At 35.8% G+C, this 14225-nt stretch overlaps 1 protein-coding gene across 1 annotated transcript in view; it reads right to left on the bottom strand.

Annotated features, from left to right (window-relative positions):
* Positions 1-14225, bottom strand: part of SMC5 (structural maintenance of chromosomes 5) — a 99263-nt gene that overhangs the window by 32298 nt on the left and 52740 nt on the right. Inside the window, exons 9-10 of the mRNA XM_027105963.1 lie at positions 12047-12256; positions 7354-7467 (exon numbers count right to left, since the gene is read on the bottom strand). Of these exons, the coding sequence (XP_026961764.1) occupies positions 7354-7467; positions 12047-12256 (324 nt within the window). The remainder of the gene's footprint in view (positions 1-7353; positions 7468-12046; positions 12257-14225) is intronic.

Genomic DNA, 14225 nt, shown 5'->3' on the forward strand with positions numbered 1-14225 from the left:
CGCAACAGGAGCGGCCACAACAGTGAGAGGCCCGTGTACCGCAAAAAAAAAAATGTTGGTAAAATAACATACAGCGGTCAAGCTGAAGGTCTCACTGGCCAAATGTGGGACAATTTGAGCATTAAAATAAATAATGATAGTAATGGATTAAAATCTATAAAACAAAATTCTATGAGTTTTATATGATATAATGACTAAATAAATGGAGAAGAAAGAGCTCTTCCTTATAGAATACCAACTAATAAATATAGAAAGAATGATGAGAATCATTAATGGTTCTTAAACCTACTAGGCAGTTACATGAGCAACAGGATATTTTTAAAGGCTCAAAGTATTTCCTCACACATAATTACAAACAGAAAAATAGTTTTACTGTAATGCTTGTTTTGAGGACAAATTTATTCCAAGCAATTTATATATTAGGGGACAACTTAAACATTATGTGATTCTCACATTTGCTTAGGTACAATTATATCCATAACAAATATAAGCTTTTCTCTAGGTGAATGCAAAAAATGGCACCCAACTGAATGGAGCTGTGTAGGAATAGATGTAATTTGTGCACAAATACACAGACACACACACATCCCTCTCAAACATCTACCAGCTGCCTGAGTTCACTACATATTATGAGCCACCCCTCAACCACATCTGGTGTTACAACTTTCCATCCAATTTCAGGTAAGTGCTTTATAATTATTTTACCTACTACATAATTCACATACGGAACCCTTCCAATGCCTACTTCCACAAGCCAACTTCAGGTCTTTCAATAAGGCACAGGGTTGTAACATACAGTACAAGGAATACAGTCAATATTTCATACTAATTTTGCACATTGTGTAATCCATAAAACATCAAATTACTATGCTGTACACCTGAAACTTATAAGTCAACCATACTTCAATAAACAAATAAAAAAGAAAAAGCACATTTATTGTATCTGCATATTTCTTAATAATTTAAAATATGTAAAGCTGTGCTTCCCCCCTCCACACCATAGCCCCTGTGGGTTTTTATTATACAATTCTGCAGTACAGTAATTTTTAGGAATTATATATTGCTTATAGCAAAACCACCTGTACTTTGCTATGGAGAAATAATAAAGCAGGAGAAGACAAGACGGAGTAGAAGGAGTGAGCTCACCCCCTCTTACGGAAACACCAAAATCACAACTAACTGCTGAACTACCTCTGACAAAAAAATGCTGGAACCTACCAAAAAAGATACCCTGTATGCAAAGACAAAGAAGAAGCCACAACAAGATGGTAGGAGCAGTGCAATGGCAATAAAATCAAATCCCATTATTGCTGGGTGGGTGACCCACAAACTGGAAAATAATTATACTACAGAAGTTCTCCCACAGGAGTGAAAGTTCTGGGGGTCTGGCAACAGGAGGAGGAGCCCCCAGAGAATGTGGCTTTGAAGGCCAGCGGGATTTGACTGCAGGAATTTCACAGCACTGGGGGAAACAAACTCCATTTTTGGAGGGCACACACAGGGTCTTGCGTGCACCAGGACCCAGGTAAAAAAGCGATGACCTCATAAGAAACTTACCTGCTAGTATTGGAGGGTCTCCTGCAGAGGTTGGGGGGGGGGTGTCTGTGGCTCACTGTGCAGACGAGGACACTGGTGATGGTAGTTCTGGGGAGTACTCATTGGCATGAGCCCTCTTGGAGGCTGCCATTTTCTCATCAAGACCTGGCTCCACCCAACAGCCTGTAGGCTCCAGTGCTGGGATGCCTCAGGCCAAACAAACAACAGGGTGCGAACACAGCCCCATCAATCAGCAGACCAGCTGCCTAAAGCCTTCCTGAGTAAACAGCTGCCTGATAAACACACCCCTTGACACAGCCCTGCCCACCAGAGGGGCAAGAGCCAGCTCTACCCACCAGTGGGCAGGTACCAGTCCCTCCCACCAGGAAGCCTGCACAAGCCTCTTAGACAGCCTCATCCACCAGGGGCAGACGGCAGAAGCAAGAAGAACTATAAGCCTGCAGCCCGCAGAATGGAAACTCTAATCACAGAAAGTTAGGCAAAATGAGAGAGCAGAGGAATATGTTCCAGATGAAGGAACAAGATAAAACCCCAGAAGAACAACTAAGGAAAGTAGAGATAGGCAATCTACCTGAAAAAGAATTCAGAGTAATGACAATAAAGACGACCCAAGATCTTGGAAAAAGAATGGAGGCACAGATCAAGAAGACACAAGAAATGTTTAACAAAGACCTAGAAGAACTAAACAACAAACAGAGATGAACAATACAATAACTGAAATGAAAAATACACTAGAAGGAATCAATAGCAGAGTAACTGCGGCAGAACTGGTAAGTGAGCTGGAAGACAGAATGGTGGAAATCACTGCTGTGGAACAGAATAAAGAAAAAAGAATGAAAAGAAATGAGGACAGTCTACGAGACCTCTGGGGCAACATTAAACACACCAACAGTCACATTATAGGGGTCCCAGAAGGAGGAGAGAGATGGAAAGGACCTGAGAAAATATTAGAAGAGATAATGGCTGAAAACTTCCCTAATATGTGAAAGGAAACAGTCACCCAAGTCCAGGAAGCACAGAGGAAGCAGAGTCCCAGGCAGGATAAACCCAAGAAGGAACATGCCAAGATACATGGTATCAAAATGACAAAAATTAAAGACACAAAATATTAAAAGCAGTAAAGGAAAAGTAACAAATAATGTACAAGGGAACTCCCATAAGGTTAAAAATATTAAAAGCAATAAGGGAAAAGTAACAAATAATGTACAAGGGAACTCCCATAAGGTTATCAGCTAACTTCTCAGCAGAAACTCTGCAGGCCAGAAGGCAGTGATGAAAAGGAAGAACCTACAACCAAGGATACTCTACCCAGCAAGGCTCTCATTCAGATTTGATGGAGAAATCAAAAGCTTTCCAGACAAGAAAAAGCTAAGAGAATTCAGCACCACCAGACCAGCTTTGCAACAAATGCTAAAGGAACTTCTCTAGGTGGAAAAGAAAAGGCCACAACTAGAAACAAGAAAATTATGAATGGAAAAGCTCACTGGTAAAGGCAAACATACAGTAAAGGTAGGAAATCATCTGCTAAACAAATATGATATCAAAACCAGCAATTATGAGGAGAGCATAAAGGCAGGATATTGGAAATGCATTTTAAATTAAAAGATCAGCAACTGAAAACAATCTTGTTTATATATAGAATGCTATACCAAAACCTCATGGTAACTGCACACTGAAAATCTACAATAGATACACATGCAGAAAAGATTAAGGAATCCAAACACAACACTACAGTTAGTCATCAAATCACAAGAGAAAAAAAGAGGAAGGGAAGAAAAAACACCTACAAAAACAAATCCAAAACAATTAACAAAATGGCAATAAGAAGCTACAGTCATCAAAACAGTATGGTACTGGCACAAAAACAGAAATACAGATCAATGGAACAGGATAGAAAGCCCAGAAATAAACCCACACACATATGGTCAATGAATCTACAACAAAGGAGGCAATGGAGAAAAGACAGTCTCTTCAATAAATGGGGCTGGGAAAACTAGACAGCTACACATGAAAAAATGAAATTAGAACATTCTTTAACAAGATACATATAAATAAACTCAAAATGGATTAAAGACCGAAATATAAGACCAGATACTATAAAACTCTTAGAGGAAAATATAGGCAGATCACTCTTTGACATAAATCGCAGCAATATCTTTTTCAAGCTGTCTCCTAGAGTAATGGAAATAAAAACAAAAATAAGCATGGGACCTAATCAAACTCAAAAGCTTTTGCATAGCAAATGAAACCATAAACAAAACGAAAAGATAACCCACAGAATGGGAGAAAATATTTGCAAACAAAGAGATTAACAAGGGATTAATTTCCAAAATTTACAAACAGCTCATGCGGCTCAATACCAAAAAAACAAACAACCCAATCAAAAAATGGGCAGAAGACCTAAACAGACATTTCTCCAAAGAAGACTTGCATTTAGAAACTAAAATGAAATATCACCTCAAAAAAAAAAAAAAAAGGACATCCCTGGTGCCACAGTGGTTAAGAATCCGCCTGCCAATGCAGGGAACCTGGGTTCAAGCCCTGGTCCAGGAAGATCCCACATGCTGTGGAGCAACTAAGCCCATGTGCCACAACTACTAAGCCTGCACTCTAGAGCCCACAAGACACAACTACTGAGCCCACATGCCGTAAGTACTGAAGCCTGCATGCCTAGAGCCCATGCTCCACAACAAGAGAAGCCATCGCAATGAGAAGCCTGTGCACCGCAACGAAGAGTAGCCCCTGCTTGCCCCAACTAGAGAAAAGCCCGCACACAGCAACAAAGACCCAATGCAGCCAAAAATAAATAAATAAACAAATACATATATTTTAAAAAAAGAAACATCACCTCACACCAGTCAGTATGGCCATCATCAGAAAGTCAACAAACAATAAATGCTGGAGAGGGTGTGGAAAAAAGGGAACCCTTTTGCACCGTTGGTGGGAATGTAAATTGGTACAGCCACTATGGAGAACAGTACGGAGGTTCCTTAAGAAACTAAAATTAGAGCTATCATATGATTCAGCAATCCCACTCCTGGGCATATATCCAGAGGAAACCATGGTTCGAAAGGATACATGCACCCCAATTTTCACTGCAGCACTACTTACAATAGCCAAGACATGGAAGCAACCTAAATGTCCATCAACAGATGAATGGATAAAGAAGATGTGGTACATATATACAATGGAATATTACTCAGCCATTAAAAAGAATGAAATAATGCCATTTGCAGCAACATGGATGGACCTGGAGATTATCATACTAAGTGAAGTCAGTCAGACAGAGAAAGACAAATATCATATGATATGGCTTTATGTAGAATCTAAAAAAAATTGATACATATGAACTTATTTACAAAACAGAAACAGACTTACAGACTTAGAGAATGAATTTATGGTTACCAAGGGGGAAGGGTGGGGGGGAGGGATAGATTAGCAGTTTGGGATTGACATGTACACACTGCTATATTTAAAATACACAACCAACAAGAACCTACTGTATAGCCCAGGGAACTCTATTCAATACTCTGTGATAACCTAAATGGGAAAAGAATTCGAAAAAGAATAGATACATGTATGTGCATAACCGAATCACTTTTGCAGTATACCTGAAACTAACACAACACTGTTAATCAACTATACTCCATAAATTAAAAAAACGAAAAAATCAATAAAGCAAATAGGGCAAAATGTGAATAATTATTGTAAATCTGGGTAAAAGGTATATAGGAGCATATGTATGACTCTTGCAACTTTTCTATAAGTTTGAAGTTATATCAAAATAAGTTATTAAAAAAATAGAGTGGAGGTATAATGAAACAATATTGGCCATGAGTCAATGTATCAATGATACTAGTATGCAGAATTCATTTAAGTTTTAAAAATCTATTGTTTTAGTGGCTACACTAAATAAAATTGAATTATACAATGAGAAAGTAATTTCCTTTTCAATTCCCTTTCAATCATACCAATGAGTAAGTTACATACAGTGTCATCATGTCTTTAACTCCTTATTACCTCCTTTTAAAAAAATCATATTATCTGCTTTTGAGAAGCAACAGTACAGATCTAGGATTTACTAACACTGCCTTTACAGTCTTTACTGTAATGTAAATTATTTGTTTTTCTAAGTTGGTAATGACATTATACTTCCTTTCAGAATATTTCATTTCAGTAACAAGTGAAGTGATTTAAAGAAAAATTTTAAATAATAATATAGTTAGTACCCAGATATGGCAAAAAATTGTGATGGTAGTACACGGTAGTATGCAGAAATGGCAAACACCATGAAGAAGGTTTGTAAGTTACTGAAGGATGGGAAATGGTACTCTAGTAGATATAATTACAGGAGAAGGTTATATACAATATATTTCAAAATTTAAAATATACATACAAAAAGTGATACATGTAAGAGGAAGTTCTAGTCCTAATGATGAGCCCCTATGGAAAGTTGTCACAGTACAAGGAAAAAAAAAAAAAGGTCAAATTTCCAGGAACCTGACATATTATTAATATATGGTTCAAATTCTTAGCACAGGGGAAGAAGCATGAGTTTTTGAGGCAAATCCAGTTACTCAGTGTAGGCTAAGCTGGCCATTTGCAAAATAGAAATCATCTAATTACACCTGACTCCAGACAGACCCTTCACACTGTGTCATGTCTCACAGACTTGTAATCCAAGTAACCTACTTCTTCAGTGACATCAGTTCAAGAACTCACTGTTTAGGCTTAAATAGTTCTAAATAACACAAATGCTTAATTTTTTGGAGACCATTTTATAATTCTGTAGATTCAACTTTTTTATCCAGTCATCTTTTATTCACATTCCCTGTCAACTCCAAACCAGAAGGAGGGCAATATGTAAAAGCCAAAGAAAGTAAAGATTCTTTCCAATCACTTGTGTACCAGAGAAATAGAGGACTACTTAAGCCGATTCATGGTCCTGTCCTCACTTAGACTTACTAGAAAAAGTTTAAACAAAACAAAATCTAAACCTCATCTTTCCAGGGCTTTTTAAAAAGTAGACGGCGTATTGCAAAAGGAAAAAGAAATCTTACTGGCAAGGATAGTAACATACATAGCTAACAATATGTATTATACAGATATATAACAATATATAATAAAAACAATAGTACCCAACAAACTGTTCTAAACTTTTTCATTTAATAAATTATTTAATCATCACAACCATCTTTTGAAGTAGATATTATCTCCACTTTATAGTGAAGAAATTAAGACACAGAACATTTAGTCAACTTGCTGAAATCAGCAGTAAAGTCTGAATTCAAAGCCTGGTACCTATCTGTAGAGTCTATACTCTTAACTAAGCCATGATGTCTTCCAGTGGCTTATATTCTTTGTCAGTAGTGTTTTTCTAGTCAGATACAGAATTCTCATTCTTTTTAAAGTTTTTTATTTATAATGAGCAACATTATATTCCCCTCCAAAGAAAAACGGAGTTCATTCCAATACATTTCCTAAAAGGATGTCCAAGACCAAAGTCTCATCATTATGATGTTTCTCTTAAAACAATGTGACAAAATTACTCTTCATATTAATTCCCAATGGTAATTTCAAAAAATGTTAAAGATGGAATTATGGGCTCTTGTTCCTCTTATAAAACTAATTCAATCCTCAGTGGTATAGACAAAAGAAATTAGCAAATTTGAATAATTTTACACAAGAGTTACTGATGGTAAAATAGGTCGTTATCATTTTTTGCTCTAGGTTGAGGTTGAAAACTCAAGCACTGGAAGCTAAGTGTGAAGTGAATTAAAATATTACAGTACTTGCCTCTTTGAGGAAAACCTCCATATCTTCTTGACTTTCAAACACAAAAGCTCTCAAGTCATTTGATGGAATATGATTTTCAATATATTTGGCATTTTTGTTATCTTTCATATTGATCTAAACAAAACAAAAAGAAAATAAAAGTTGATTTTCATGAAACCCAAAGTGACTACCAGAACATAACTACCAGAACATATACTTAACTTAGATTTATTTAATTAGGTTAAATAAATCCTCGAGAAAAAAGCAGACCAAAAAAGAACAGTTTGGTATTGAAGAGTCAACATTTTTAAACATCTATTTAATTTACTGTCCAAGACATAGTAAAACAAAAGCCAAGACTTTAACAGCACCTAATGCATATTGATTTTGATACCATCTGAGAAATAAAAAGTTCCCTTCTGGCCAACTCACTGAAAACATTTGAAATAGGGTTAGATTGTAACCTGAGTATAAACATTTCTCATCTGTCCCCAAACTTTTAATATTTTTCTTCTTAATCTTTAAGAGGAATTCATGCTATCTATGGCAAAAACTAATAAGTATAAAAATACAAAGGCCTAAATAAAACTTTATGAAACTAATGAAAAAACTTGCTATGGATTAATTATAACTATTGGTGCTTTCAAGAGAAACCCTAGGTTTGTACTACTAGAGCATAAACTTAATTACTCACTCAAAAAATACTAACTAGTTAGACATTTTTGCACTTGAGGCTCAGTGCTATGGAAGATACTAAGATAGTTCAAGATCTAGGGCTCTGGGATCAGACAGATGTCACTTCCATTCCTATGTATGACCTTAATCAAGTACCACCTAAATCTCTGAAAGCTTTAGTTACTTCATCCTAAAATGGGTAGAGTAAAACAGTCTATATCTCAAGGGACTAAATGTGGATTAAAAGAAATAATACAACAAAAAAAATTAGTAGACTGCTTGTCACATAAATGTTGGTATTATTTTAAATTACAGAATATTGATCAGTATAGAAAGATGGGAAAACTAAAAAAACAAGCAAACAAATGAAAAAAATCAAAGCCATATAAAATACCATCACCCAGACATAAACACTACAAACATTAGATGTCTACTGTTTCACTTTTTTTTTTTTTTTTGCGTTACGCGGGCCTCTCACTGTTGTGGCCTCTCCCGTTGCAGAGCACAGGCTCCCGACGCGCAGGCTCAGCGGCCATGGCTCACGGGCCCAGCCACTCCACGGCATGTGGGATCCTCCTGGACTGGGGCACGAACCCGTGTCCCCTGCATCGGCAGGTGGACTCTCAACCACTGCGCCACCAGGGAAGCCCCTGTTTCACAATTTTTTTGGTACCAAGTTATTGGGTTGGCCAGAAAGTTCATTTGGTTTTTCCAAAAGATGGCTCTAGTGCTTAGTTGTCTTTAACTTTGTTCAAAACAACTTTGTTAGACTATATTGTGACAGCTGTCATATCAGCGTGTATTTAAAAAAAAAATCAAAATTGGTGAATTTTTGTGTAGCCATTTTAATATTGAAGATGGAAGAAAAAAGCAACATTTTCAGCATATTATTCTTTATTATTTTAAGAAAGGTAAAAACGCAACTGAAATGCAAAAAAAAGATTTGTGCAGCATAGGGAGAAGGTGCTATGACTGACTGAATGTGTCAAAAGTGGTGTGCGAAGTTTCGTGCTGGAGATTTCTCGCTGGACAATGCTCCACAGTCGGGTAGACCAGTTGAAGTTGACAGCTATCAAATCGAGACATTAATTGAGAACAACTGACTTTATACCAAGCAGGAGATAGCCGACATACTCATAGTATCCAAATCAAGTGCTGAAAATCATTTGCATCAGCTTGGTTATGTTCATCGCTTTGATGTTTGGGTTCCACATAAGTTAAGTGAAAAAAACCTTCTTGACCGTATTTCTGCATGTGATTCTCTACTTAAACGTGATGAAAACGTTCTGTTTTTTAAAAAAATTGTGATGGGCCATGAAAAGTGGATACTGTACAATAATGTGGAACAGGAGAGACTGTGCGGCAAGTGAAATGAACCACCACCAACCACACAAAAGGCCGGTCTTCATCCGAAGAAGGTGATGTTGTGTATATGGTGGGATTGGAAGGGAGTCCTCTATTACGAGCTCCTTCCGGAAAACCACACGATTAATTCCAACAAGTACTGCCCCGAATTCAACCAACTGAAAGCGGCACTTGGCGAAAAGCGTCCGGAGTTAGTCAACAGAAAATGCATAATCTTCCATCAGGATAATGCAAGATGGCATGTTTCTTTGATGACCAGGCAAAAATGCTTATTGCTTGGCTGGGAAGTTCTGATTCATCTGCCATATTCACCAGACATTGCACCTTTGGATTTCCATTTAGTTCAGTCTTTACAAAATTCTCTTAATGGAAAAATTTTCAATTCCCTGGGAGACTGTAAAAGGCACCTAGAACAGTTCTTTGCTCAAAAAGATAGAAAGTTTTTGGAAGACGGAATTATGAAGTCACCTGAAAAATGATAAAAGGTAGTGGAACAAAAGGGTGAATACGTTGTTCAATAATGTTATTGGTGAAAATGAAAAATGTGTTTTTACTTAAAACTCAAAGGAACTTTTTGGCCAACTCAATACTTTGTTGTAAGGAATGGTACAAATGAAAAAAAAAATAAAGTGGGTGTTTGCTACAACTTACAGAAAGGGTAAAGTAATCCCAATATCACCATAGGAAGTCATCTTTTTTTATAGTTATGGATAAGCCAGCATAGGACTTAGCTCTCGTTATCACTCTCCCCCAGGGTGCATTTATCAGAGACATTCTGCCATATCAGATTCTGGGGCCCATATCTTGTATAAGTTGGTTACACAGTCATCTATTTTTTTGATGAATTTCACCTGCTCGTTTAGGTAATGAGTCTCAGAGAAGTCACACAAGTAGGGGTCATTTTTGTCATTGGTCAGTTTGTGCATTTACAGTAGTGACTGATTCACAATTTTTTCCAAGTGTAATACACACTCCATTGCATTCATTGTCTGGTTTCCTGATATCCTGAAGGAAGATTTGGCCCCTTGTTGGTTCTGAACCTTCATCAGCTTCTTAGCGAGCTCCTTCTCCTCATGAGATTGGTGAAGAAAATATCTGGCAAAGTTCTTCAGAGCCACATCTTTACAAAGTAGTAAGACATGGACAGGTAGACATAGGAGGTGTAGCTTTCCAAGATGTTCTGGTGGTTGATGGCAGACTCCTGTTTCACAATTTTTAAAAATGAAATCTTTCTATATACCCTATCCTGTAATCTGTTTTATAAGTCATTAACATATCATAAATGTCCCTTTATATTAGTAAATAGAGACCTATGGCAACATTTTAAAGGCCTATGGAGGTGGTACAATGCATTTCAACTAGATTTTGAAGGGTTAGGTAAGTGTATGGGCAGGATACAGTTGGAAGAAGGTGGTAGTAAAAGTAAAAGGTTGTTCCAGGAAGGGTAAGATAACAGAGTATCTCCCTTTATCTCAGACTCAAATGTAATTTAAAAAGTAAATATATGCCAGCTAGTAATCTGACTTGGTGATAGGCTACTATCAGGAAATCAAGTGACAAGAGGATGACAAATCTAATAAAGTCCAGAGGTATTGTTTTGAGTTTGGCACTTTAATAAGAATCTGTTGAAAATTACACTTGCATTCTAATTTATAATACTAAGGGTCACAGTATTTCTTCTTGTGTTTTCTTTCAATCCTTACTGGATTAATCAAAACAGTAATGTCTGCATCCAAAATAGGTATTCCCTTCTTGATCGAGCAAAAATATTCTAATGGTTCATACCTGAGCAAGAAGAGAATACAGTATTATGCACACTAATTTTGCTAATATAATGCAAACTATATGAAATGACTTTGAATAAAGCATAATATAAACAGGAGTTACAGAATATAGAACTTTTCATGAATCCTACAAGGATCTACAGTGAATTCTTTCCAAAAAAAAAAAATCATCTAGCAAAAATAATCCTTTTATCATTTTGAAGTTTTAAGTGTGTGTGTGTGTGTGTGTGTGTGTGTGTGTGTGTGTATAAAACATGTCATTAGCAAAGAATGTGGGTTTTACTTTTTCATTCCTTCTCATGGCCCAACTTACCATTTAAAATATTTTAGACGGAAATTTTCCTAGTAAATCCACACCCACATTTCATTAAATGATTTACTAAATACAGCTTGCCCTATTCTTGATGACTCATGATCACTAATAAGACTTATCAAATGTTTATAAGGTCAATAAATTGTTGGTTTCATTCTCAGAATCCTCAGAATGCTTTATTTTTGTAGCAGATGATTTTGTTGTCTATCCTGTCAGGTGTTCCATATCAACTGTATTTATTTATAGCAGTTTTCTACCCCTTTGGCAGCATTTAATATATTGCCTGTTATAACCGAAGAATAGCAATTGCCAGAAGGAAACCAGCTAACCAAGTTTACACATGATTCTTGGTCAATAAGTTGCCAGTTTCATACTTCTATCAAGAAAAAGTTCATAGGTTTATTATCAAGGACCCTTTAAAAAGCTCATGTATGGATTCAGCAGCATACCAGATGCCACAAGTCTACTAATGGAAAAGCAGGGTGTTAACAAGACTAAGAATTCTTAAAACAACAAAACCTACAATGATTACAATAATAAAAATAACAGATACTACTAAGATGAACAAATTTCTTACCGTGAGCATTATGGGTTCACAGACTCTTTGCTTAAATTTGTCTCTGTTATTTCTCAGCCATAAAACAGCATCATATGTGTCACGGTATCTCTGTCTCAGCTTATCTTCCTTTTGATTCATAAGGTTGTCAAAACGCACAATATGATCATCCACACCTAAAATTGGAAAATAAAGCATTATTCCTCTGAACACTTTAATTAGTGAAATAATCTATTAATAACATAAAAGAGTATCTTAGATCTAAAGGTTATAAACACCAGTCAGCAAGTACCCAACACAGTGAAAAAGACCCACCCTGGACAAATCATTCTTAAGTTTCTAAACACCTGGGATAAAAGATGATCTTTAAACTACCAAAAATAAATAGGTCACATACAAATAATAAGAAAACACTAGATTTCCTATCAAAAGACAATGGCAACAGGCCTTCAGGATTCTGAAAGAAAAACTATTTTCAAGCTAGATTTTTATAACACCAAAATAAAAAAGGGGATAATGAAGTAAAGATTTTTCAGGGATGCAAAGACTCAATTTAATTCCCAAATATCTCTTCTTAGCAGGTTATGTGAAGATGTACTCTTACAAAACAAGGAAGTAATTTAAGAAAAATGAAGACACAGAATTCAGGAATAGCTTTTTATTCAACACAGAAAAGGTGTGAGAGAAGTCCTAGGTAACAGCCATAAGGAGACCTTGAGAACAATCAGTTTAGCTGGGAGGAGGATGGAAGGTCTCAGAACTCAAGAGAATGCTTGATAATTTTTTTCCCAATTTAAGGAAATGCTAAAGTAAATGGTGTTTCTAAAAAATGGTAAATTAAAATCCTAAAAAAAAATGATCAATGAACAGAAATTAGATCATAATGCACTACTTGGCTCTGCTGTGAGCAAGTTTTCTTGTTGTAATAACATAAATAATACTTAATATTTCTAGCTAGTAGAATCAACCCATAAACAGACCATATAAAACTTAATTATGGTTCTCAATAAAGTATGTTTTCAGCCTTTAAACTATAAAAACCAGAGTACATATTAAAGAATTAAAGGGAGGAAAGTAAAAAGAAAGGCTAGGAGTATCAGTATTTTTAGCTTATAAATGTGCATTCAAGCATTATCAACAAATATTAAATGACAAAAAAAAGAATATTATTGGTAATAAACATTAATAAATGTTAATGATTACTAATATTAATATAATAATCCCATTTGGGGAATTACAATAATAGGTAGGGGAGGTGTCATGAGTTGAAATCCACATCTGAAGCAACAAAATATTAAAAGATGATATCTAAAGTTGATTAACCAAGACATGGTAAAATAAAAATATGATTAAGATATATGAAAGACTATTAGAAAAAGTTACTGAAATAGTTAAGAGTGCTTACTCTTCACAGTGGGTCTGGAAGTTGGAAAGGCACTGGGCCACCCTTCTTGTCTAGTGTTATTATTTTTTTTAAACCATACACCTAGCATTTTGCTAAACATATAAACAAATTTTTTTACTAACTGACCTTAGTCATATATACTGAGCAGACAGAATGTAAGATCTCCTCTAACTGAATAATGCTACAGATCTAGCCACATGGTCTATAGCAAAGAAAAAAAAAGATGAAATTGGACAGGCTTCAAGGAGCAAAGCTAATGGAAGATTATGAAGGCTAGAATGAAGAGCTTAAATTTGACCTGAGAAAAAACAGAAAAGTGAGTGACTGTAAAGAAAATAAAGCAAAGTATTTTTAGAGAATTAAATCAACTGCCAAAATCTGACATAAGACAACGGTCTGCTTGCGGCAAATCATTACACAATAGATATAGGTAATTAAGACACTAAAATGGAAGAACTGAACTGAGCTTCCTCAACAAGCAGACATGAACATTTAGAGACATGATCAGGGGAAGAAGAAAGCCCATCAACAGAGACATATCTCCATTTTATAAACATGTCTTCACTGTAAGTTTAAAAAAACTCAGAATGGGAGAAAATATTTGCAAATGAAGCAACCAACAAAGGATTAATCTCCAAAATTTATAAGCAGCTCATGCAGCTCAATAACAAAAAAACAAACAACCCAATCCAAAAATGGGCAGAAGACCTAAATAGACATTTCTCCAAAGAAGATATACAGACTGCCAACAAACACATGAAAGAATGCTCAACATCATTAATCATTAGAGAAATG

Source organism: Aethalodelphis obliquidens, unplaced genomic scaffold (assembly GCF_003676395.1).
Source record: "Aethalodelphis obliquidens isolate GAN/ISIS:26980383/991018 unplaced genomic scaffold, ASM367639v1 scaffold7, whole genome shotgun sequence".
NCBI classification, from domain to species: domain Eukaryota; kingdom Metazoa; phylum Chordata; class Mammalia; order Artiodactyla; family Delphinidae; genus Aethalodelphis; species Aethalodelphis obliquidens.